Source organism: Porites lutea, chromosome 2, assembly GCF_958299795.1.
Source record: "Porites lutea chromosome 2, jaPorLute2.1, whole genome shotgun sequence".
Lineage (NCBI taxonomy): Eukaryota > Metazoa > Cnidaria > Anthozoa > Scleractinia > Poritidae > Porites > Porites lutea.
Window position 1 is genome coordinate 4326908 of NC_133202.1, and position 27831 is coordinate 4354738.

The window sequence follows — 27831 nt, forward strand, 5'->3', positions numbered from 1 at the left end:
AGCCCATATATGGCAGTACCCCCCTCCCCGGGGTTTCAGTTCTGTTAAAAATTTAGAGCGTGACATGACAAAAAAAGGCAAAATGCCTGGGGTTTTATTGATCATGAAACGCTGGCTCGCAGTCAGATACATAAAAACCACTTTTATCAGAAGTTACATAAAGCAGACCGATCAAATAAAAGTATTTTTGTACGGGAAAACTGTAATATTCGCCTTCGTAGTTTTTACTGCTTTGGTTTGGCGAGAAAGGTTTTACCACTAGCGAAGCCACGAATCTAAGCATATGGAACCGCTTTTCATTTTTAAATTTTGATGACACATTGTTTTGTTATTTGAGAGACTTCGCCCAATAAGGAAACAAAACAGTCTCTGTTTCCGTAATTAAAAAATCAAGGAGATTTAAGAATCGAGAGACGATTATCTGTATTACGGAAACCGCGACGGAAGGGGTGTGAGGCTATAGGGTCATGCAATACGACCCGCTGTGTCAAGTTTAAGCAAAACTCTGAAAGGTCTCCATCGTACGTATCTTCTCGTAGCTAGGGTCTACACGCAGTAAATGGCTTTGCAACGATTCGGAGGCTTGCAGATTTTCTTATGTTTGATTATAACATTGGTTGTACCGTCGGGAGCTTCCGAAAACAATGTCCTTGAAATAGGTAAGCTGGTATTATATAATTGCTCATAAGCCGCGTATAGTCCATAACCTTAACCACAAACCAGTGACTCGGTAAGTTTTATAACTTTGTCCCAAAATACGGCTACCAAAAAGCTGTAATAGTAGTTCTTGTTTCGTTACATACAAAACTACAACTCAAAACAATTTTCTTTGTTACTGATCGAACTTGTCAGTTAACGGTTCGCCGTATAGTCGGCAAAGGAAACTGTATCTCTTGGTGACTTTAAGAAACGGGGGAGATCGGTTTCGGGGGTTTGTGCGAGTTTCGGAAGAACACAAGAAGGCTATGAGATAAGATACAAAAAGAAATGTTTTTTAACGTTCTTTGAGTGATGAAACTGACCTGAAACTGTGCTGCAACTGCATAAATAGAGAAATAGATAATACTTCACCGACAAATTTGCCAATTTTAACTCAAAGATTCAGAAAAATATGTCCTCAAGAAGATATCGCTCCATCTACCTCCCCCGCACAAAATTTACGGAGACAAACCATCTTTATCTTGTAAATCTTGTTAAATGTTTTTATAGAAAAGATTACAATAACAAATGGATAGGCTTATTATATTCTGTTGAATTAGTGGTCTAACACGAGCAGTGGCCCTAAGTTGTAGAAATCCTCTTCAAAAGCAACGTTTCCAATCATGATCAATCATGGTAGTCCTGTGGAGTCTTGTCGTTAACAATGGCTCGTTCTTTTGCTCACACGTGTAATTCTCTTACGTTGAAAACGCGTTCTAAAGATGCAGTGTTTCATCAATTTACTGTAATTAAGTAATTAATTTTCCAATTAAAAAGAAGGCAGACAATTTTGGTCGAAATCTGAGCTAAATAATCGTCATATAATTTTACATTATTTTTACCTTTGGCTTATTTTTTAGTCAATTACGTATTTTTTTTATTTTTTGCGAAATCGACCATTATGAACAGCATGGGAATTATTAAAAGAAAATTTTGACAAGAAAAACGGTGAATGTAAAGGAAAATTCCTATTTGTTCCGTCGAATTTGAAGAAGTCAGGAAATCTAGCAAGCAGTTCGCCCTTTGAAGTAAAGTGGTTTATTCTCATAACATTGAATTAGCTGAAAATTAAACTTGTATGGAATTATAATTACCTTGTGGGTTCGCTGAGGAAGGAAGCAGGAAAAAATGAAAATGAGAAGAATTCCACATGTTTTTTTAACATTTTTCAGTCAAGCTATATCAGCTAACCACTGGTATAAGTTTTTGTGTTTTATTGCTCACGTTTACTTTTTACTGAATGGAATGACAAAAAACCTATGAAAGGTAACTGAAAGAACCAAAACTAATATTAACTGGCAATTAAGTTTGCATCCCGAATATTAGATCTTTTTTTAAAAGTGACCTTAACAAACCTTCACACAGTCATCATCAGGGAGGCGTTTGTTTAAATTAATACTTCAACCACTCCTGTTCTTTACACCACATAGAATTGACCGCTATATATCCAGGGGAAACTCCATGAAAGGAACGGCTGGTTGTCTCGCTGAGGGTCCTAAATTGCAGATTTTCGTCTCATTTAGGGTGTTTAGAACGGAAAGCCAATATTTTTATGAAAGTAACGCCGTAGGGTTGTGCGCAAGAAATCTCCATATAAAAGAAACCACACTGCGTTTAAGTTATACTGAATGAAGAATATGTAATATAACAACGAAAGAGACGGGTCTTTTTTCATTTGAAAAAACCCGGGTTTTGTTCGTTATTCTTGACAACCATTCACCTTCCTTGTTCGTTTGTTAAATAAACCACAAATGAAGGCTGAGGATCGTAACAACTACAAATGTCAGCTGAAATGTGTCGCTTCCAAAATTTAAGTGTTTCAATCCACACTCTCTCTCAGTTAGGATTGAAGTGTTTCCATGCGGAAATTTGGTTCTTTTGGAGGATTTCAAATTAACTTTTAATACTCCCAAAATTCATCGCCTCGTCGACAACTCTTACTTCCTATTACATTCCTGTCATAATTATTGTTCCACAAAAACAAACCGAAGTTAAATCTTTCCCTTTGACTAGTTAAAGGTCGGCGAGCAGCAGACAGCGTCTGCAAAAACCATTTTCATTTGAGATTTTTGTCGTCAAATACGTATTGTATCTTTTACCACGAAATCTGAAACCTGCTGACAATATATTTTTAGCAATATTCTAGCTGCTGGTAGGTCTTTCCGTTTTTCATTCTGCTCTCATTCGAAGGTCATTTAACTAAAATCCAATGATTTATTTAATAAACTGGCCTATCGGAAAACAATCCAAAAAGCTAACGGCATCGTTGAGCTCCATCAGAATGGCAGTGTTTTCGAAATAAATTATAAAAGTTATATTTATAAAAAAGGCGTCTATTACGTCTGGCCTGCGGACAAAAGAAAATTAGTTTCTCAAATTTTCTAGGCCCTTTTCGACTTCCTAATGCGATTGTATTCAATTATGTGTACGTAATTGTCGTAATGTGATTATTTTGTGAAGACAATGAAAATGTGATTAGTTTAAAACTTACTCTTAGCAACGCAAAAGGTTTCAAAAAGCTACTACTTATGTCTTTAATGTAGAGATTACATTCAATTTATTACTAATCTTGTTTCTTTTATTTACTCAGAAACCCACGGGAACGGCATTTTTACGGAAACAAACAAACCGAGGTGAGTGGTGCCCGAGTAATTCGGGTTAAAATATTTCCTAACGGCTCAGCATGGGCCATGGGCTCCTGCGTGGGCTTACTTAGCCTAGAAAGTGGTAGAAATAATTTTTAGAGTTAGACAAACGGAACAAATGGTGAAAATAAACAAAACAACAATCAAGGAATTTAGGGAACTTATCTTCTGTGAAAAACATTTTCACTCGAGTGAAAAGAGTGAAGGGATTAAAGCCCAAACCAAATGTATTACTCGGCCAATCAAAAGCTTTGCAGACACGCTAATGAGCCAATCCGAGCTTGCAAAGCAACTTAATGCAGAGGCCGGCGATAAGCGCGGGAAACATCGTGCAAACTGAGACCACGATGCCTTCTAGAGAGAATAATGGGACACTGTCTAGCCCTTGGGATATGTAAATATTACCAAAGTTATTCTTGGGCCTATTAAACGCTTGAAATTAATCGGAAGTTGCTTTCCGTCCCACTTATTTGGTTCTAGTTCGGAATGACTAACAACGGGGCGCAAGATTTTCTGCCTCTTCTCCAAAAGTACTCATGGCTAACCTGAGCATAGTGTTGCAATTACTTAGGCGACCAACGCCTTGCTTATCTCATTATTATGTTTACGGAGCTTACGCAAAATAAACTCATTCTGGGCAACGCGTGTCAACCGGAAGCGAGGCCTTCCGCTTTTTAATATGCCTTGAAACTGCCAAATTTGTATTGCTGTGATTGTGGGTCTTTACTCCTATAGATATGATTTTTCCAGAAAATGTGGTAAACACTACTTCCCAAGAATGCAAAAGTACACTTCCGGTTGACATGCGTCGCTCAAAACAACAGGGGCAATGTCAACCTCGTTTCCAGGTTTCTATCCAACTCGTCCCCTCAGAGCAAGGTGAGGTTGGGGTCGATTTAACTACGTACCGTCCTCTTTTAAGGTAGTGTGAGAGTATGTGTCAGTAAGTTACTATTTTTATATCACTTCTAGTAACTACATTTGTTCTTCAACAGCAACTCGTGCGTGCCAGCCCACCCCCTCCCACCCACACTGACTACAGAGTGTCATCCTTACATCTACAGTGGGAGTGGTATCTGTTCCGATCTCCTAGGGGACCACCTTATCTATGGTCCAGAATCAAAGCAAGAAAGAATGGAAAAACTACTGGCAAATTTCGAGTTCGCAAGGGCTTATTTACTTGCTAAAGACGATATGTCTGATAAATGCCTCCGGGCTGTTGAGCTTATTTACTGCAACCATTACTTTCAAAGATGCGACAACACTTCTTCGCGGATCCGCCCGCGACCGGTCTGCAGAGAAGCCTGCGAAATTATGGTTCAGCAGCATTGCAGAGTAGAGTACCCAAGAGCACGTGAAATAAACAAGATGTCCCAGGGACGGTCTGATTATGGTTATTTTGACTTGATAAACTGCACCATCCTACCTAAAAGAGACGGCGGTACTATTCCGGAGTGTTATTTTCCCCAAGAGTTTAAAGGTATGATCAGTAAGTTCAACGCTAAGCATGTGGAAAAAAACAGATGGCTTTCTGTTGATTTTAACCAATGGGAACATGGAGTGGTGGGGCTTGGAAAAGTCATGAGGGTTGAGTTATGAAAACCATACCCGAGGGAGGGCTTCTGGTGGAGTCGCTATTCTACCGTGCACAGCTGCAGTACAACTAAAATTGATTATTTTTATTTATTTTCTTACTTCAGAGAATAAATCGAGGGAAGAAGAAAGCGGTAAGTCCGAGCCACTTCAGCTTGCTTTGTTTTTAATGTTTGTGTGAGTTTTTTTTTTTTTTAATGAACAACCATGTGCCTCTATGATCTGAACGACGTGTTTTAGGAATTTCAGAATGAAATGTCATTTTTCTTTATGTCAACCTGCCTTACGTAAGGAAACACGAAAATTTGTGTGCCTCAACTGAGGTAATAAAAGTATTATCCTTAGGAACTTCATATGACTCCAAAAAGATCCTGAAATCAGCAGAATATTTTGATAACAACCACTAATTTCATTAATTATCGGCGATAGTCCATAGTCATAGGGAAAGACATTACAACAGCGATGATTTTTACGTGGATGGCGACCGCATATTAGATGAATACATCAGAAAAAAAGTCAAAGACATCAAAGAGGGGTTTCTTACCGGACGTAAGATGACAGTCTGATTTTATTTTTCTATTGTTCAACAGACTCGTGTTCCTTTGGTAACGGCCAATCATACCGTGGAAACATATCTGTGACCCAGTCAGGTCACACGTGTCAACCATGGTCTTCCCAGTGTCCTCATCGCCACCACAGAACACCCAACAAATTCCCCGAACTAGAAAATGCTGGCGGTGCATGCCGAAACCCGGGTGGTCAAGCACCTCTAGGGCCCTGGTGCTATACTACAAACCCCTCAGTGCGCTGGGAGTACTGCAATGTCCCAGTTTGCTCACCAGGTAAGTTTCAATGAAAACAAACAAGGTGGGAGACGGAGAAAATGTTAAATACTCCAATTTATTATATAAACACCAATGAAATACCAAGTGAGCTTTCTCGGGAAAACTTGATATCTTCATATGTGAAAATAACATGTTATCTTCACATGTGAAAATATCACCGTTGCTATTTCTTCATAATAAACCGCACCTTTCAGACCAAAAAAGCTTTTTAAGTAAAATGGTTTGGCATTTCATTGGTGTTTATATAATAAATAGAACATTACATGGTCGCTTGGAGATACGAAATTTCTCTTCTCGTGTTGAAAAAAATATTTCACTCGTTCGCTGCGTTCACTCGTGAAATATTTTTCAACACTCGAAGAGAAATTGCGTATCTCCGCGAGGCCATGTAATATCCTCTATGTATTCGTGTTCTTTTCGAGTAACTGATGCGCCCTATACTACTACGATAGACTTGATGAACATTGACGAATGTAATTGTCTTATATTTGGGTTATCTTTTTTAAACGCCCGGGGTGTGGCTCGTGGGCTTACGACTCACACCATATAGATCAACCAAATCTGTCCACGAGATGTCACTAGAGCCCAGTTCTTCGATAACGAACCAGTCGATATACTTACCCCCTGGATAGCGAGGTCTTATGGGAAGGTACGAAAGGAAAATAGCTAACCCCCAATCTTCTCTCACCCCCAAAACACATAAATAGCGACTGGGTACGAGTCTGCATTGAAGTGAAGAAAACGGTTATTCCAGCGAACCGTTAAGTATCAGAAAAGAAAACTAAACTTAGTCTATAAACATTTTTCTTCGTCTTGGAATTGTTTTAGAAGATGCAAAGCTATCAGCTTGGAGTGCATTCAGCGCATGTTCAGTATCTTGTGGAGGAGGTATAAGAAAACGAACTCGCGAATGCACCAGACAGCGTTTTGGCGGGAAAAATTGCTCCACTGTCGGTCCGCTCACCGATCCAGTTCCTTGTAATGTTCACAACTGTTCAGGTAGGAGGAAAAACACAGACTACTCGAAGTGCAAATTTCTTTCATTATAATGTCAACGATTGAAATCTATCTTTCTGATTTGTGTACTGCTACATCGTTAGTAAGACCAAATTTTTATGTCCAGAAAAGGTGTCTGCGGGCAACAGAATTCCCTCTTGATTGATTGATTGATTCACTTTTATTTGAATACGGTAATTTCATAAGTTACATAACTTTTTTACATGAAAGCCGTATAAAAACAGAAGTAAATACTGTACAACTACACTAAAAATATGTACAAATAATAAAATATAGTAAAATGTAGTCAACAGTTTGCCTGCCTACTAGCCAGTTTTCTTTTAAAGATAGCTTTAGATTCGGACGTTTTTATATCATTTGGTAATGAATTCCACAGCATTCGTCCTCTGTATGAGAAAGACCCTTTATAATATTCTGTTTTTGGAACGTGGGCCAGTACAACATTATATTCCGTATTTCTTAGCATAGACTTATAAGGGTTGTTCTCACAGACATTCTTGCGCACAAGTCGAGAGAAATGGGGGCGGTTTTAGTACCGATACCGCCAGCAGCTGACAGTCTAGAAAATGCTTTTTCTTGCACTTTCATCTTAGGGCCTTAATCCCATTCCAAAGCTAAGAGGATAACCCGTTATCCTCTCTTTGCACATTCCATTGATTAGATCTTTTACTTAACCCAATTATCGGTTGCCCTAAAAATACATCTGAGCTGCAGAGAAAATATGTAATTTGTGTCTTTCCTGGGGTTTATCTTTCTGGTGAGAAAGATCCGTGGCTGATAACTTACTGATTGGTATTGGCGACTTCAATTTGTATTCTAGGGATTGCTCGGGAAGACAGAACAAGACAGGAAATGTCTCCAACTTATTTAGGTGAGTGTAGATAGTCATTTTCTCCTTAGCTCACAACTCTGTTAAAACCATGCATTTAAACGGGTTAAGGATAGATTCGAAAACGTGACTGAATTGTATGGTTGCTTGCGCGGCTTGCGTTCTAACCTGCTACCGAATAAGATTTTGCGACAGTGGTTTTCTAAAGTTATTCTGTTTTCCTCCAAAGATAGTTAACTTGATAATTTCATGAAGATCCCACAAATTAAATCGAGATTTCTTTGATCTTTTAAACACTTATCGTAGGAAATCGAGAAATTGCCACAAATCTTGATGACAGTGCTGTTTTGTTAATTGGTCGAATAATCTAATTTAATCCCGAAACACGAGCTTATTAACCATCCCCTATCCTCTCAAAGTCTTGCGCCCCAGTTTTGCAGATATTTCAAAGTTTCTCATAAACCTCTAAGTTATTCCCTTTTTTCATATTTCGTTCTAGGACTGACCTTGACCGAGATCATCATTGTTTCAGCCACTGGATCAGTTCTTCTGTTCGTGGCAGTGGTATTGGGGGTCATGCTGTTTAGGAGACACAGTGAGTGGCTAAGCAGTACATAATAAAAGTGTTAATTGAGTTAAAATATTAAAAGCCCTGCTGCACACTTCTCTTGTCACACTGTTAAGTGCTTCAACACTTCCTGAGCAGACTGGCCCTTTCACAACTTCTCGTAGCCGCCGTTGTCCAATGGTACATCCAATCACAGACACCCGACTTGCTGCAACACATAAAAAAATTCCACATCCACTGGGAAGCAGCATATATTTTTTGCAACTAGAGGAGAATCATGTGCAAGGTAGAGAAAAGAAAGAATCAACCTGTTTAACAGCCGAAAGTTATGGCTTAGAAATCTTTCAAATAGATTGATATTCCAAGTGATGCTTCTTTAATCAGCCCATTTGTGTTAAGGAAAGCTCTTCAGCAAGGCCATCTGAAACTCGGAGTCCTTGGGCGTGGTTGCTGGTCGCCAGGAGATCCTACCCGCTAACCAAAGAGTGCGAGGACACTGCTTCCGGGGACGACTTCAGGAAGACTTCCTGGCCTATTCTAACATGAGGCTTTACTGAGATGTAATGGTTCCCAGAAATGAGAATAGACAGTTTATAAGCCCTCTGCACCATGACAGTCCTAGAAAACGCAGTGTTTAGATATGCGACCACAAACCTAATAGACTGCCGACAAGGTACATAGCTAATTATTATTTTGTCTTCTTTTGCCTTCAGGGGGTCGCAAATTAAAAGATCCAGACGAACATGACATAACTCCTTATGCAACAATTCACATCAGCGGAATCAGGGTTGGACAAAATATAGAGAAAAACTGTTATGGACAAGCAGGAATGTATGAAAACCCACTCATAACATTGCCTTTCTACGCGAGAATTCCCCCAAGAGACAGTCCATCGCGACTGCTACGAAAATTTCGCAACTCACCGTATGAAAATATTAACCAACTTGGAAGACCGTTCGCAAATCCCCTCGAATATTTGTTTTTCCAACCTCGATATGAAAATGAGGCTGACGATGGACCATGCGATGTTCTAATTCTTAAGCCTGGGTACGACAAGCTGAGGCCTGGTATAAGACGAAAAACGCTGGAAAATCCGGTGCCATTTAAGCGCTCGATAAGTGGCGGAGTCAATAAAAGTGGGATGCCTGTGTACGATTCTATCATACAGGATGCCTGTGGGATACCTGTCCACGATTCTGTCATACGGGAGTTCGAACTTTCGTGTCGAAAAATTGATTCAACTGAGAGCAATCTGGACGAGATTGGCACAATTCTTGAAATCGATTCATGCGATGAGTGTAGTCAGGCAGATACACAAGACAGCGGAGCTGAACACAGCGACGATGCGGTCTCGACACAAGACGTTGATTTAAGATGCTTGGGTACCGACTGTGATGCGCAACTACATCCACTTGGGTCGAGTTGTGCAAAAGAAGCGGGAACTTCGTGTTCTCAAGCTGCACTACACATGCAAGATCAAACGGGTTTATTTGGGTTTTACAACAGTAACCTTACACAGGACCACGATGCTTAAACAGGAAACAGTACTTATGATGACGTAGCAATGAGCAATAACCACTTCACCAACAGAAATACACAAAATTTGTAAAATACTGAAACAAAAAAACAGCAATATTTGTAAAATATGAAAAAACGGGACCGCGAGAAAGAATAACAGGATAACTGAGTACAATGGTCCGGATTTAAAAATTATAACCACCTCTCCAGAACCTTTTCAATTGATTGGTCACACTTCACGATTTTATGCACAAACCAAAGATAAACAAATGCTGCCACGTAAAAGTACTATTGAACAACTTTCTTTTGTATGATCACACCATAGGATTTCAATCACAGACTCTGAAGTTAGAATCACGTACAAAACAAACTGTATCACATGAAAGTACTGCTGGAGAGGTTTTATTTGAATGATCACACCTTCGATCCCATAAACGGTCTTAAAGGTTAGCCACCCTTTTCTGCATAATACTCAGAAGTACAAAGAAGTTATTCTCAGTATCTTTATTCCAATATTTTATTTCAGTAATCACGCCTTAGAATTCCATTCGCAGGTTGATACTTAAGACCTACTGTGCAGGGTACCACTAGAATGTAATCCTCGGTCACTATTTTTTTTTAAAGGTCACGAGTTAGGGTATTAACCAGATTAGTAGCCTGCAAGCAAGCTCTCCATTTGGGGGATATTGTGAAAAGTACACGCGCGAGAGGCACGCGGGAGGAGACGCGACTACGGCTCCTCGCGGCTTCGCCGCTCGCTCGCGCGTTCTCGCGTGGCTCGCTTCGCTCGCCCAAATACGAGAGCTTGCTCGCAGGCTACCAGATTAGAAGTTGTAACCACAGTCTACACGATGAGTTACAAGCTCAGTTTTGCTTGCTTCCACTGAGGTTTCAAAATGTACAGAATTGTCTTCATATTGAAGACGAATTAAAAACAATTTCACATTCCATTGAAGTTTTCACTTTACAGAAAAGATAATAAATATTTGTTTACAACCATCTGGGTTTATAGGTTTTAAATAAATAATTAATCCCAAACATGTGCAATACCAGATAAAGATTAGTTGCATACAAATTATCTTGACGTTGATTGCATGTCATTAAATATATACACTTCACAAAAGCGACAAAAATAAATATTTTATACAGCGACATATTCGGTTAAAGTTCCCCCTCGACTATTACGTACAGGCAAAAGCCATGTAGAAAATATTGAACCACATAATGGATTTTTCAAAACAAATGGGGCACTGGTTCTTCTCAGTAGTTTTCTTTTAACGCCCAAGAACATTCAATAGGCCACTTCCGAGTTCCAAAAACCCTCACTTTCAAAATGAGGCTAGGTGCACAACCTTTCTTGTGAAAATTAGTTTTATTTGCCTGAGAATGAAAAATGTTTTCCATATCAAAGGCTGAGCACCTACCCATTGGGTAAAGAAACTAAGTACTGACTTCAGCACAGAATTGACTTAAGACAGCAAAATCCTCGTGACATAGCCCCTTCAAACAGCACCAGCGACAGCACCGCCGTTTTCTGAGAGAGGCATCAAAACTTTCATCTGATTCTGAGTAAGCTGGGTAATGGTACGAGAGCGCTTTGAGGAGGGGGAGGGGGAGGGGGAGGGGGTACCCCACCACGATCTTACACTTCCCTTTCTTATGCTATCGGGTCGTACACAGGCCTCCTCATCCCGGACCACGCTTGACATTGGCGAGTCCAAACAAGCGGTCACCATCGCTGGATGAGCGCTGAGTAACTCCAGGATTTTAACCGGTTCGGGTCTATGATCCGGGTCTTTTCTCCAGCACTCTGTCAGTAATGTGTTTCTAGAGTAAAAGCAGAGAATGTCAAAGATCATGAAAGGAATAAAATTTTCAAAATGCTGCTCACTACGAGTAAGGGCATTTCAAAGAAATTCCAAATTTTAAAACACACAAGAAAGATGTTATTCAGTCAGTGACACATCTCGACTAGTAACTAGAAGGTCATAAGTTCGACTCTTACGGAGAGTACTTGGATTTTTTCTTCCGAGCCGCCTGTGGCACGGACTGAAAAATCATCTTTCTCATGTATTCACCAGGCTTAAAATTCACCATCTCATCTCTATCACTTGAAATACAGTTATTAGAGTGATTAGTTTCATACATGCTGAGTTGATCTTTCACTGTTTCTTTATGTGAGTATGTGATCATTCGCTATGAAACATTTAGATGAAATAAAGACCAACCTAGTAAATAATGTGATTTTAGTTTTGGCATCATTGGCAAATTTATCTATCCAAAAAATAGTGAAGGCATGAAACTTACAGTTCATTGGTGCATCCTCGAGGCTCATCCATGCTTCTTCCCAGTCTCACACTTTCCACTACCTCTCCGTTGGAAAGGCCCTGGTAAGGAAAGCTACCAAATGTCGCTAACTCCCACAATGTCACGCCCAGGCTCCAGACGTCAGATTTTGTCGTGAACACACCATCCGCGAGGGACTCGGGTGCCATCCAGCGAACGGGAAGCATGGCTGTAAGTTAAAGGGGCTATAATGTCACGCTATTTACTATCTTTTTAAAAAGCTGAATAGTGTCTTCGCATCAATTGAATTCCAAAAATAATGGTCCAGTTTTGTTATTTAAAACTTAAATAGGCACTGAAACTGTTTCCTGTCGTCTCTTGCAACAGATGGCAAGGATGGAATTTCAAGTTTTATTGCTATGCTTGCAAGAATCACAAAATACCAATAATTATGGTTAGCACTCCCTGACGAATTAAATTTGTTTGATCTCCTCATCATATCTTCAAAGGAGCATTTTGTGAAAGGTTAAAAGCACAAAGTAATGACTTCAGCACAAAAGACGGAGCAATTTCTCACGGTGCGCAAAGCAATAGAGTAATTTGAGCAACCTTTCGAGCGACCTTGATAATTGTCAACCCCATCGTGCCACAAGTCCCTGTCAGTCCCTGTCAGCCCCTGTCAGCCCCAACGGTTCGGTAGCCCCACAACCCCCCTCCTCCCCCGCCGCCAGCCAGCCTCCAGCCAGCCCCATAGTCCAGCAAGTAGCACATTACGAACCTGTGAAAAGGACTCAGCAAAGGATCGGAAAGGTATCTCATAAAATAAGAACATGGTAAAATATTCGCTTTACCTTTCCGTCCGAATCTGTAGTAATCTGAGTCATACATGGCTCGTGCCATTCCAAAGTCTCCAAGTTTAACCACATATCCTGAACCCATCATACAATTCCTTAAAGCAAGGTCGCTAATAAAACACAAAAGATAAAAATTACTTTTAGGTTAAGTGATAAATAATATCCTTGGAAAAACAGAGGAATTAAATGTCATCATTAGATGTCTCCATTGAACAGGCAAAGAGATCTACACAGGATAAGAGTGATTTTGCTGCACTGGTCGACCTAGCCTGCGAGCAAGCTCTCCTATTTGGGCGAGCGAGCGGCGAAGCCGCGAGGCTCGCCCAAATAGGAGACCTTGCTCGCAGGCTATGGTCGACCATGTTTTTGCCAGTGCAACTCCATGGTAACAGGTTTACCGTCTTGGAGGATTTTTACTGTACTGTACTGTAGGGTCGTTTCAATAGATCCTATTCATACAGGGCACAAGATTTAAAATTGTTTTATAGTAATGTTAATAGACCATTTCTGCTTCACCAAAAGCCTCTTTTTCAAACCAACCTTTCGATGAAAATAAGTTTTTATTCACATGCAAGTTAAACTCATTTTAATATAAAGGGTTACGCACTTACCCGTTCGCAAAATACTTTGGATGAAGTAACTGAACTGTGTTTGCCTCGAGGTAGCGGCCTTGCCGCGAACCGTCAAGAATAGCCTACGTTCGATATATTAAAATTGTAACATGACTCTGAGGCTTTATGGTTAATTTTTTTATTTGGTTTGGTTCTCTTTGTGCTCAAGTCTCTTCCGAGAATTGCCAGACAATGGAGTCTTGAAAAAATAGCAGTTTTGTCCGTAAAGCCTCGGAGTCATGTTAGAATTCTAACATATCGTACAAAAGCTATTAGGCAGGGAAAAAAACCCCTGGCACCCATGGTATTATGCAACATGCCAATTTGACGAAGAGGATAAGAAATGAGAAATGAACTTTAACTTAACTGGTCTCATATTAAAGTAAAAAAATATTTTGAATTTCGCACATCCTTAAGAGGCCAGCGGGGCTTATTATAATTAGGAAAAATATAAAAGAACCAATGACTAAATAAGGTCTATACATACCGATGAATAAACTTCATTTCAGCGAGGTAAGCAAGACCGTTTGTGATATCTGTCGCCATCATAGTCAGCTTGGTAGGAGTAACATCATCCGCCTGAAAGATTATAAGCTTATCGGTTGGATAGGAGCCTTGGTAAGACCAGGGGAAGCAGGCAGTAACCAGGTTTTGATAGAATTAATACATCTCGGAGTATTCCTACACACCCATCCCAACCCTAAAAGTGATGGTGTCCATTGAAGGGACACACCCAGATGTTACTCACTGGTAACCTTATCTACACCGTCCATAAGGTGCACAAGGCTATGTATGAGACCAAACAGGACCAAAAATTGACGTCAACCATCGAATGCCGATAGGATTTTAGATTCGAGGACGGGAACGAGTACGAGTACGAGATTTGATTTAAAGCTTTTTTTTTTTCGCGCATTGTCAAAAAATAGACACCCCGGAATGCTTCATTGTACTTTTTTTCACCAAAAAAGTTAGTTATCTTTATTGGAGGAGGTTAAACCCTCTCCCGATCGCATCCGATAACTTACTTCGCCACTACGACATGTTTTCCCGCCAAAATGACGCTGGTTCACGAGCGAGTACTAGTTAGTATTAAGAAAATCTCGTACTCGTTGTCGTACTCGTCTGAGAATCTAAAGCTCTCTAATAGAAAAGTATTGGACGACTGACGTCATGAAACTCAACATTTTGGGCAGTGCAGAGCTCGGGAAGATGGCTATAGATGTTACACGCTGTGCAAAGACAAAAAAGGCGAATTACTGCCTCAAAAACATTAACCTGCGGGCAGGTATTTCTTTCTGGCATGGCTTTGAACATTTACAAAGTCGTTCGCGTGCAGAGAGAAACCTCTGCTCGCTGAGTACAAAAACATGGCATGAGTACACAAAAGTACCATTTTAAGAAAGTGAAAATACAGCGCAAAACACCTAGACAGTCGGGTAAGTTTTGACGTTTTTCAACACTAAGATTATACATAGGTACCTCTTTACAGTTTTGATTTGCGAATTGACGCCTTGCTAAAAGGAAGTTTTTCAAATCACCTGCAATGCAAGAAATTAGTGGAAATAAATAACAATGGAAAATGAATTAAACTCGGTGTCTTATATTCTGCGTTTATCGCCCTTTACCAGTTTATTCTAGCTCTAATATAGACTGAGAAAACAGCCGACATTTAGCGACGCCACCACTAGTTTCCCCGCGAAATGACGTCTGAGAAACAAACTCGGGAATTCCATACTGATGATGCGTCACTATCCAGATCTAGGTAGTGCTTTTGTTTGGTTGAAGCAAATTTCCCTCGCGCCACGGCCAATCAGAAGCACTACCCAGACGGCATTTTGCGGGGAAACCAGTGATGGTGTCGCGAAATGTCGGCTCTTTTCCCAGGCTAGCTCTAATAAATATTTAGTTTAACACGGTAAACTCATTAGGATAACAAAGATAAAAAACAGAGAAAAAAAGGGGTTAAAATTATTTATACAAGTTGGCGAATGGAATGATAGCCTCCCCGCAGACGCCCTTTGGGGTTCGTTCGTTCCCCCCACGAGGGGGAGAAACGAATGCGTGACGAACGAACCCCAAAGGACGTCTTCGGGGAGGCTAATGGAGTGACGCATTCAAATGAAAATTCTGAGAATCATTACGCTACGCGTGCAGTTGTCCTGTTTCATACCGTGTATCATTAGTTCCATGACAGCGTAGGCAGGCTCTCCCTTTGTGCAAACACCCAACAGCTTTACAATGTTTTTGTGATCAAACACCTTCATAGTTTCCGCCTCACTTAAAAATTCAAGCTACAAAAAAGAACGGACGCCATTGAAATAAATACTACAAGTAATCAAATACAGGCGACGGAGCATAATGAAGTCACTTTCCGTCTCTTCAGCCTTTAAACGCCTTCTATCTCTTTAACGCCCCAGCCTGGACCCCTATACTTACATAGACGCCCCGGGCGTTTATTAGATCATTTACGGTAATTTAGCTTTCGCAAATGTGTCTCGTTTGAGCGCGGAGAACAGAAGACTACATACCTTGTCTTCAGGTAAAGAGCCAATTTTCAGAGATTTAACAGCCACTGGTACCCATTCTCCGTCGCCCCCGATACCTATCACTTCACCGCCGCACACCGCACCAAAAGCTCCTTCACCAAGTTTGCGATTGAGGACGATACTCTCGCGGGGGATCTCCCACTCATCCAAGCGTAGAACTGGCGAGTGTTCCATCAAGCCTAACTCCTCCATGCGCTGTTGGGTTTCCCTATACTTACTATCGTATCTAGGAAAAAGAAAGTTAGTGATCTTATGTGAGCCACGACGAATGAATATGAGAACAACGCGGAATGGCTAATAGTTTTCACTGCTGAAGTTTGTGGGTGAGATGCCATTGCGGCACCATTCAAATGAACACTCTTCGGCAGCACTTTCACATTGTTCTTATTGTTTTGTTTTTCCAACTTTTGAGTGTGTGGACCAAGTTCCGTGGTGTGACCATTCAAATGAAAACTGTTTGGTAATGCTTTTACATAGTACTATTAATTTCGGTCTTCAGTAGTTTACGTTTGTATTTTTTTTTCCCTGAATTTTGATTTTTGTCCACCATGCAATTGAGCCAAAGGGTTGAATAAGCGATACAAAGACTCTTCAATCTATGGAGTGGAAGCCACCGCACAAAGATGGGTGAATGAAACAGAAACAAACCAAACAAGCTGGTAAAGACAGCAGTCATTTGAGCATATTCACCAGATTCAGGAGGAACCCACCGTTTTGAAGTTTACATATGTTTTTCGTTCTATTCATGACATAAAAAGAGACATACAAGCTTCCTCTACCTTCTCTTTATGCAGATCCAAATAAGAGTTATGATGACAATTAGAAAGAACCCAATAACTGTGAGAATGAAAACAAATAAAATCTAAACATTTTTTTATAACACGTAAAATACAAAAAAAGAAGTAAGAGCTGTTCTTTTATTTAGCTATGAATCAACCCGCATTAATTTTATCCGCCAGTTAGCCTGCGAGCGGTGGTTTCTCCCTTTGTAGTGTAGTGTCTACAGGGGCACCCAACGAGAATATAGTTCAAAACCACTTAAACATAGAATTGTTAAACGTATTTTAGTATTTAAACGGTAGATATAGGCATATTTTTATCCCCTAAAAATTTTTCGTCTGTTCGGATTTCCTAGCTGAAAGTCAAGTGATCCGAAAATTATAGGGATCAAAACTTACCTTTTCGGAAATTTTAGCCAGAAAAAAGGCTCCCGAAAATTCTAGGTGACCTTTTTAGGGTAAAATGCGTTAAAAATAGGCAATTATACCATTTTTTAGATGTCCGAAAATCCTAGGAGAGGCAGGCAAGCAAGAAATTTTACAACAAATGTTCCGAAAATTCTAGATCTCAAATCGTCTTCCGAACAGATATTTTTCCGAAAATTGTCGTTGGGTGCCCTTGTGTCTAGCCTGGAGAAACCGCTGCTCATAAGGGTATCCTCCAGTTTACACTCATGCACATCTGTTTAAGGATACATAACAAATTCTCAATGCTTTCAGTGAAATCCTGGTGGAAAGAAAGAATTTGGGAGACAAGAAAGTGAAGAGCATGCTACGGAGGTGAAGTGAGGCAAGGTGTGCCCACCCTAATCTTGCCCACCCATCCCCTTCTTGCTCTCGTCTTCCTTTTAAATGCCTGCCCAGGGCTGCCATTAAGTTTTGAAACAGCTGTAGCAAATGAAGATTCACCCGTAACATCTCACAAAAATTTACAGTGTCATCTATAAGCTTTCCACTTTGATCACCCATAACATCATGCGAGGTCACAGCCATAACAAGTGTTACGGGTTATGACCCTTAATGACAGCTCTGCCTCCCCTGCATTGCACTTTAAGTGATATGGAAAGCAACTAATGTTTAAGAACACACCTGTCCCAGGCAAAAGGGTGAGAGTTATTACCTATTGCATTGATGGCAGCTATTGCTCCAGTGCATGAAATACCAAGAGCAGCTCTGAATGACTCTACAGAACACAATTCATGGGTAGAAGGCTCTGCCAAAGAACAAAGATATTAAATTGCAAAGCAGTCATATTCATCAGAAAACTACTGTTGAAAGCAAATAAAAATTTGTAAATACTTTACAGGGATTCAAAAACCAAGACCATGACTAGCTCAAGTTACATCCATTAGTTTGGACTTCCTGTGCAGACATGGCTACTTTGGGTGCCCTGTACAAAGGTATTAAATTGCAAAGCAGTCATATTCAACAGAAAACTACGGTTGAAAGCAAATAAACATTAATTTTGTAAATACTTTACAGAGGTTCAAAAACCAAGACCATGACTAGTTCAAGTTACATCCATTAATTTGGACTTCCTGTGCAGACATGGCTACTTGGGCACCCTGTACAAGTATCCCTTGGCCTTTATGCTCCAAGAGTTTGTTGGGTTGGAATAAAAAAATATACTTCACTAAATCAGCAAACAGATTAGAAAGAATATAAAGAATACCCATGCCAAGTGGATTCACTAGATAAACTCCAAATCTAGGTGTTTTGGATTTATGATCAGCAAGTTTACGGGTATAGCAAAAACTACACATGACAAAGCACCTGGTTAAGCCAACTTTAAGCAGACAAATGCAACAGAGCAACAGAATTTACCTGATCTACCATCAGAAGGCCTGCCTCCTGCTGGCCAGTGGATGATAGTCTCATTAACTGTTAAACAGTTCCTGCTTTTATCACACACACCATCTAGGTTAGGGTGCACACAGCCTACTCTCACCACCCTGCTAGGGAAGTGCTGTCTTATCTCAATAGTAGGTAGGTATCTCTCTCCATCTCTAAACTGAACACGACCAGACACGCCAGTGAAGTTGGTCTCTTGGAGGAAGTTTTTCAGGAGCCTATAAAGTAACAAACAGTTATCCTAATAGATTGAACATACAGTCGAACCTGTATTAAGCGACACCATATTAAGCAGTCACCCTCTATTAAGCGGTCAGTTTTCAAAGTCCCGAAAATTACTTCTCCTGATGTACTGTAATTTTGACCACTATTAAGCGGTCGCGGTCACCATTTGCGAAGTCCCAACAAGACTTTTTCTATTGTCTTAACCTGTATTAAACAGTCACATGGTGTTCATACAGTTTCAAATAATGTAACACATGAGGTACAACAATATGGATTTCCTTGTTTATTTTCGCAAACTATTAAAATGCTGAAAATGAATGTTTCTTTTTGAGGTCAAGTGTCTGTTCTGATCAGCACTGGAGATCTAGTTCTTTGAACTGTATTTCTTGCAACCTGTATTAGACGGTCACTCTGTATTAAGTGGTCACTTAGCCATTCCCCGAGGGTGACCGCTTAATACAGGTTCGACTGTACATAAACATTTTAACTGCCATGTTAACTTGTACTAAAACTTTAGAAAATTTCATTTCATGCATGAGAAAAAAAAACTAACACACAGTGAATACATGTATAGCCAAAAAGCTCATTTAGGCCTGCATTTTTAGTGCCATCATGCAGTGGAAAAAGCTGCCTGATGACAATAAAAACAGCTGTGAGGAAAACTAGTTTAATTTAAGGTGACAAAACATTAATGATTGACATAGCTGAAAGAAAAAAGAGAGAATTTACCATGTGGCACTTACTGAGCTGTGTAATTAGTTCTTATTGTATCCAGTCCCAAAGGATATGTCCTGAAGAGTTTATCCAGGGCAACTGCATATGCCCAAACACCATCATACACAAAACTGGCATATTCTGATGGAGTGTGGTTCTAAAAGATTATTAATGACATCATTTCTTTGGTTAGCAGCTAAAGAGGTGACAAACCATAACCAAACATCTGAGAGAACTGGTGAAAACACAACTTTAAATGTGACATATCTCATGGTATAACAATCAATCCACTTTCATACAGTCAAACACACTATTAACAAACAAGTTTTAACTTGAGTAGATACCCCACCCTAAACAAGCACCTTACCCGCCCCCCCCCCCCCCTCCGGGAGGGGGTACTCCCTATGATGGGTATACAGGGAGGCTCCAACCGAAAGGAGGAAGGGGTACCTTTTTCAGGCTTCAGGTATATGAAAGGGTAGGGAATTCACTATAGCTAGTTGAAGTATATAAAAGGGAAGGGAAATCTGTCATTTGGGTCTGTGAAAGTGCCCAAAAGGGCTAACAGATGAATTTTATGGCTTTAAAAAGTCTAGAAAACATTCTATTTTTGTGATTGATTCCTATATTTAGAGTAGTTACAAGGAATGTAGAGTTCTAAACAAGGTATGTGAAAGGAGTACCATTGGTCAATAGAAGGTATACGAAAGGGGTACCTTTTTCATGAAAAATGGTATATAAAAGGGTTAGGGGTTGGACCTAGGGGTGGGACCTCCCCGTATAAACATTTGTAGAGTACCTCCCAGGCCTTTACCATATGTACACAACAGCTGACCATTCACTATTTTATAACTTCAAACTTAAGGAGTTTAACAAGTGTTGAAGAAAAAGACTGTCTAGCAAAATCGAAAAAGTGATTTATGGTACAGGCATGAACACAGGCTGCAAGACATAAATCCATAGGTAATGTTGCAGCAGTTCAGAAGTGATAATCAAAACACAAAAGTGGATAGAATCACCTCTTTCTTGACTCTCACTTCATATTCCTGTTTCCACTGATGCACAGTGCCTCCACCCACAATAGTATCCAAATCATTGCCAAAAAAAGCATTAGAGAGTGAAAAATAACCTCCGTCAAGAAAATCTTGCATGTCTCTAGTAGAGCAGGGTACATCAAGCATCCCTTCAGTTGAGTGACCATGGATCTTGTAATCATCAACATGCCACCAACTATCTGCCAGCCAAGATGGCAAAAACCACACATAGCCATTCTGTGGAGTGAGTCCCTGTAAAAAGATGTATAACAATTTATTATATTTGGGTACAGTACACTGTTGAGGTAAGGTTTGAGGGGGCACATGAGGCATACATTCAGTGACACATGACCAGAGTGGTTTTTCAGTTCCAGCAGCATGAAACAGAAAAATGCCCTTTTTTGAGTGTCAATGTATTTCAAACAGAAGTACTAATAAAATGAGGACACTATTTTACGTCTCCCTCTGGAGATGGGACTACCATTATTCATGGACATCTGAGCCATGCAAGGGTCTAGCCATTTGCAGGGCAAAGGAAGTACCTATTTAAGGACCCTGATTATTGGTCTGACACCAGGAATTGAACCTGTGACCTCCTACTCTGCAGTCAAACACTCTACTGACTGAGCTAATCCTGCTGTGGTCAAAAGTATAGCTAATTTCCTATGGATATGATACTAGTCCATCATGGGGTTACACAAGCAAGTTCTGTGCCAGTAGCCATTTCTACACCTTGCTGGAGAGAGATAAAAAAAAAGGAATAATTCTTGTTTGAGGAAAAAGGAGGTGATGCCAATGCTGACGCTCAACCCACACCTTGAAAAGTTAGTGACATTTGACCACACGGAGGATCAATGCCTGCACGATATTTGAAACTAAGAATTATACCAAGTATAAAATATAACTTGGTCACTTCATAAAAAATCAACCAAACCCATTGCACAGTTTTAATACCAAAAAAGACAGTGAAAAGATAACAGAACAAATTAGGCCCAGTTCATTCATCAAGCTATTTATCTAATAAGGTAGGGCAGAAGCAGGAGGTCAGAATTAAAGTTTTGAATTTAGTTCAGCAAAGCACTTAAGATCAACAAGGTCTGCCGTACTACATCACTCTGGCGCGGCAATGATTTGTGTCAAACTAAATTCATAAATTTTGGAAATGTGTTGTCGGATATGTGTACATAATTTTTTCTTCTTCACTGCTGATTTGATACTACGTGCTTCTAACATGCATCTGTTGAACCCAATTAGAAAAGAGCTTAGCACAGCACAAGCACAATGTATGAACTGGGCCTTATGTGACAATCTATCAGGCAAATTTCAAAGTACCGTTGTGCAGTTAATTACCTGTTTATAAGCTTCACACACCACAGCTCTAGCAAGTCCTTCGAAAAGAGTTGCAATAATAATCTTTGCAGAGCTCTCTTGCAGTGACCTTAGGTATGTCTTAATATCCACAGTGTCCTGATTTGTAATCTGTCTCGAATATACCAAGCTTATCCCCATGCTTTCTAAATACTGATGAGTTGCAGTAGCAGTTGAAGAAACATAGTTTGTATCGGTCAGTGAAGCATATTGCTTCCATTCAAAGTATTCAAATACAGTTGCATAGGCATACTTAAATTCAGCATAACTTGGAGATGTTCTGAAAAACATGGGGAATTTTTCACGATCTGCTAAAGCCACACCTTCGACACTATAGCCCATGACAATGGTGTTGTACAGAGGTGCAGTTTCAGCGATTATCTCAGTTTGAACAGAACAAGCAGGTCCGATGATACCTGCTATTGACTTGTTGTGTGATCGGGACATAAAATCAATGAATGCATTAAGAACAAGAGAAGTTTTGCACTGGGTGTCTTCTATGAGAAGTTCCAAACTGTAATTTGTAAGGATCCTGTCATCCTGGTTGATTCTCTCTAAAGCCATCAGAGCACCTGTTTTTCAACAAAAATAAAACCATGTTAATGGGCAAGCACTACACATCTTGGACAAAACCATTTCACTCATAGCCAACATGGTGGGATAATTTGTCACAAAAATTTGGACAAAATCCTACACCTATACTGTGACACCATTTAAATGCTTCATAGGATTTTATTAGAAAAAAAAAAAGCAGGCAACGTTCCTACTGAAAAACAAAAAACATCCATGGGGAAAGAACAACAGGATGGAAGAAACTGGTTGAAAGAAACTTCATGGCAGGAATTAATTTTTAAACGCTGCACAAAGGAAACTGAACACACCACTGAATCATGCGATGGGCATGCACATACCAACAGACCACAGACTACTTGCACTGATATGGCTGTCTCGGTTGTTAACCCTTTAAGCCCCAATATCCACATACAAATTCTCTAAACTGATGTCCATACATCTCCTTTAACAATTAGTTGAGAGAATTTGATAAAAGATCAAAGCATTTTCTCTATGGTGATCATTTTATTAACTCTCATAACTTTATCTCTTGACAGTGTATGGATATTGTTAGGAGAAAATTGTTGTTGGTCACTATTGGCACTTAAAGGGTTAATTCTTAAATGCATTAGGAGTAAAGAGAATGGAAAACTGCAGTCTTACTGTAGTCTGTGGAAAAAAAATACCATACCTTGCAAGATTCCAGGTCTACTCCAGACAACATCCTCACTCTCTGACAAGGGGAACATCCCTCCCAGATAAACTGGGACTTTACTTAGGCTACCAGTGGGTAACCACGGCAACCACATATCTCTGGACTGCTGTAACCAATTGCAAGCAATTTCTTGGCTTGTTAAATTACCACCACCTTCAATGTGCTTCTGAAGTAGATTGTTAAGTGTTTCTTTATCAAAATACAGTTTTGACAACAAGAAGTAAACATCTGGTGCATTTTCTTGGATTTTTCTCCAGGCCATTTTCATAAGGTGACTTGGTGGAAAATCGCAGTTGTAATAATTATCCTGCGGAGACTCCAAAGCCTTGGTCAAGGATACACCAGCACTGACAGGAATATAATAAATATATGAATTCAGGAGATAAAAAAGCAAGACCAACGGTGTAATGTTTAAGTTTACTATTAAACAATAAGTTAAGATTAGGCTGAAAGGTCCTGAAGATGAATATCTAGTGGAAAATGTTTGTTTTCATTTTTTCTTTTACAATTTTGATAGCCTTGCTAAGAAGTATCTTTAAAATTTCCCTTCCTACCTGCAAGGGGGAAAATGTATTCTTGTCATCTTTGTTCTGGGTGCAGTATTTGGCTGCCAGTTTAATAGCAAGTATGGTGTTGCTTCAATTCCATTGAGAACATGACTTAATTTGGAGCCTAACCACGCTACTAAGATATTCAAACCAAGGCTACTGATCTGTTGGCTGATCACATGTCCGTAATGGTCTACGATCAAAATAAGTTTTCACAACAAATTACTGAGATGCTATCCTTTTAAAATGTTATTTAATATGCTATCTAAATTTGACTATTCAAAAATGCCCTCATCAGATAAAGTCTTCAAGTACACGTAAAGCCCTGAAAAGAAGGAAACAAGCAGGAAATATAAAAATACTCCAGGTGACATCAAGCTTGAAGGTAGTATGGGTCCTTCAAACCACAAGGGTGAATGACTCTCACAAAATGTATGTTTAAATACATTCATGAAGTACACTTATTTAGAAGACGCAGGCCTAAAAACAGAACCGGTTTTTTTTTTTTTTTTACACTATTTACATTATTATATTTTATTTTTTGCAAAAGTAGTCTAGAAAATTGTTGTTATGAATGGAAACATAATTATTAAATTCTTTAATAGCAGAGTTCATGTTTCCACACTCTAACCTGTGGCAGAGAACCTTCACACAGTGTATCTAAAAAGATTAAAGTTCCTCTGCTTGCAGGGTGAGTTTCCTCTTGACATACAACTAATTATTATTTCCAGATTAGCACATTCCAACACTGGGAATTCTGTTTGTAAGACTATTACTTCTTTTAAGTCTCAGTGATCATATTGTCCATAATTGTAGCTAAAGACACTAGGTTAGATCTCACAGGGTAAGATGTATAACCAATCAAAGCACAGGACTTCGGTAGAACGATCAAAACACAGCAATCAAAAACCAGCATATTTCAGAAAACATTAATAATAAATTTCAACTCTAGCAGAGGAAGAGAGGCAAAAAATGTAGCATAAAGGGCAATTCGCACATAAAGTAAAGCAAAGATAGACCTGGAAAATCAGCGAAAAGAACTGCACAGTGCAGTGTGTTATCACCATCGTGGCACTTGGGACCATAATACCAGCCATTTCTACAGCCAACAACATTTTCACAAGATTCTTTATGATTTGACATATTCACTTGAGAAATAAGCGTTGAAGCATTGTGCAATAAGTGTCCTAAAACAGTCTGCAATGTTAATGCCCTCCAATCATCTGCTATGATTCTGCTATCATTCCAGAGTTGTTCCTCAAGTTCTGTTGGTATATACCACCCAAATCTGCAAGTGTGAAGGGGTACAAATTTGATTAAAATGCTTTGCTTAACGTATTGTCTTTCACAGTCTACATCATGGCAGGCACAAATGGGGAGAGGGAGGGGGGAAATGCAAAAGGGAAAAAGGAAAGGGAGAAACTGCAGTCTCCTTTCTCCCTGATCCCCCTCCTTTTCCCTTAATCCCTCCCCCCTCCCCCTCCCACACACACACACACACCTCATGCACTCAACACTTATTGATCCTAGTGTACGTAGGGTACTGCATGCATGATGAACCCAATTCACCAACAAAGGTTCTTCTAGGCTCAAGACGTTACGGTACCCACTGGTATTCTGAAAGGACATTGTTTTGAAACCCTCAGGGAGACAGATTTTGGTTTTGTCTTACAACCTTCTCCTAAATGTTATCCTTGGTCCAGTTTTGCATCTCACCTTCCATGTGGAGAGATGATTCCAGCCTTGTCTACCAACTGACTGTCTACCCAGTTGTAGTATTGATAATCAGATGGCACCCACACTTCCGTATTGATCATAACTTCTGGAATGCTGCTTACGTGACAGCTGAACAAGTCAAGAGAAGAAAGAATAATTAATTCAGCTGTAATCAAAACTACCAACATACGTTTTGATAGATCTATCAAAAAATAAAGTAGGGGTTAATGTATATTTATATAATGATAATGGTCTCTTGAGATTCAATATTAAGAAAAGGGTACCATATTATTAAAGAGGTAGAGGGGTGGGTCACTGCTTTGTATGGAATAAAAACTTTTTCCTAGTAACTAAGATACAAATTTGATGTAAAAATATATACTTGTGGCTTGAGCATCCTGTAAGCTTTTGAACAACTTTCTTCACTGACAGTCCTGAGTCATCAGGTACAAGTATAATATCTTCATATCCAAGGACTTCCTCTAACAGTAAACGCAGCACATGAGTTGAGATCTGTTGAGAGGCACGTCTACTGTAGCTGAGTTTTAAGGGTACCAAAGTAATAGAATCACTATAGAGCTTGAAGTGACGCTTTGCACTATGTCCTAGAAAAAAATGTAACATTCAAGTTTAATTTGAAGCATACAAATAGCTATAGTAATGGTGCTTTATCACAGAAAAAAGTACGTAAGATGATACACTAGCAATTTAATTTACAGAAAAACACCTGCCATCCGTTGGTACTAAGCACGTTTGTTACACCTGATTCCCTATTGTATTCACCTGTAAAAAAGCATGCCGCTTTCCGTTTCAGTTTCTCAAAAGACAAAATGTCACCGTTCTCATAAAGGTCCCATATATTACACGTATTGCACTACAATATTCAAGCGGTGGTCTCACTAACGTCTTATAAGAAATGTCACCAGAATAGAGAATAATGTAACAAATATAATTAGTAAAATCTAACTAGTAGTCTATTATCAATGCTACGTTCTGATTGGTTAAGCTACTACTAGGCTATATGCGCGGGCTTTTTGGCAGCAAAAAAGATTAAAGTCTAGCTTTAACTAGCTAAAATTTTTTTACTCTCGATATTTTTGACTAACTAGTTAGATTTTACTAAAACAATAATTATTCCTCTCACCCTCATGGCCTCTGAGTCAATAGCCCATAAGGCCGAAGGCCAAATGGCCTATTGACTTAGAGGCCATGAGGGCGAGAGGAATAATTGTTAAATAATCATTTGTTCAATAATGTAACAAAAAATTTACATGTATTTAAAATGTAGATTTACCAAAGGAGGTTACTTAACCTTTTCACTGCCAGAGTGTTTGATAGAGTTTTGCGAGGTAACTCTAACTTTGGAGTTTGCGGACAAAATCTTACAATATGACCATTCAAATGAAAACTCTCTGCCTGTACTTTCACATGACACTATTTGTTTGTCAAAATTTTAGACAATGAAATTTGGAAATTTGGTCGAAATTTGCCTTTGGCCACATTTGGCAGTGAAAGGGTTAATTGTATCGATAACCCCCTCCCCCCCCCCAAAAAAAAAATGTAATATAAGAATAATAATAATTCAGGCAGCTCAGGGTGCAAAGTGAATTCAGTTTGTACTAAAATGACCTGTATTGAATTGAACAGTTTCCATTGTATTTTACATTTTTATGGCAAGTGCATTACAGGGTGGATTTCACGTCTCCTTCGTTGATCCACATTTGCATTTAGATTCTTTAATGGATCTTGAGTAAACATGTAGCACGTCTTATGTATGCAGTGCCTGTCTGCTGTCGGTATTGAATTACAGATATGACAGGTATGAATACAAAGTTGCAGGTGTGATTATTTTGTGCAGTGGATATTAAAAAGCTCAGAAAATGGCCATTTTCCCTTAGCCTTAAAGCTCGATTTAAAACGTTCACTGGGTTTAACGTACGCACAAACAAAGCACAAGGTCACAACAATCGAAAAAATAACGTAAAGTTCCCGACCTACACCGACTAAGACATTTGCATCGTAGCTTACATGTACATGTAACTTAGGCTGCTTGCTAATGCCAGCTAGTGCATTATTTGACCCACCTGTAAAATTGTCTTTGAAACACTTTTCAGCGGCCGAGGAAACTTCCGTTGTTATGAGCAAAAACAGAAGGCTCCAGGGCATCATTTTGCTTCACCCATAGCTGTGAAATGTTGCTCTTATTCTCTAGCAGAACTTGATCGATGCAGCTGTACAAATGCCTGGACCCACGCGGGAACCGCCGGAACGATGATCGAAGGACTTTGTTTTGATGAGTCAAGAGACTGGAACTAATG

General features: G+C 39.5%; 2 protein-coding genes across 2 annotated transcripts; one reads left to right on the forward strand and one right to left on the reverse strand.

Moving 5' to 3' along the window:
* The first annotated feature begins 530 nt into the window (after positions 1 to 530).
* Positions 531 to 10322, forward strand: LOC140925176 (uncharacterized). Its single transcript, XM_073375141.1, has 9 exons — positions 531 to 659; positions 3290 to 3332; positions 4340 to 4824; positions 5045 to 5071; positions 5528 to 5779; positions 6611 to 6781; positions 7620 to 7670; positions 8128 to 8223; positions 8910 to 10322. The coding sequence occupies exons 1-9, from the start codon at positions 560 to 562 to the stop codon at positions 9728 to 9730; spliced, it is 2046 nt and encodes a 681-aa protein (XP_073231242.1). The 5' UTR covers positions 531 to 559; the 3' UTR covers positions 9731 to 10322.
* Positions 10323 to 10705: 383 nt separating this feature from the next.
* Positions 10706 to 27768, reverse strand: LOC140927471 (uncharacterized). Its single transcript, XM_073377131.1, has 19 exons — positions 27598 to 27768; positions 25896 to 26118; positions 25514 to 25642; positions 24817 to 25085; positions 23804 to 23990; positions 23226 to 23596; positions 21965 to 22554; positions 20600 to 20866; positions 19610 to 19737; positions 18615 to 18859; positions 17911 to 18003; positions 16791 to 16848; positions 15994 to 16237; positions 15636 to 15756; positions 14945 to 15003; positions 13953 to 14044; positions 12852 to 12964; positions 12022 to 12229; positions 10706 to 11541 (listed from the first exon to the last, which is right to left on the reverse strand). The coding sequence occupies exons 1-19, from the start codon at positions 27680 to 27682 to the stop codon at positions 11217 to 11219; spliced, it is 3807 nt and encodes a 1268-aa protein (XP_073233232.1). The 5' UTR covers positions 27683 to 27768; the 3' UTR covers positions 10706 to 11216.
* Positions 27769 to 27831: the final 63 nt, after the last annotated feature.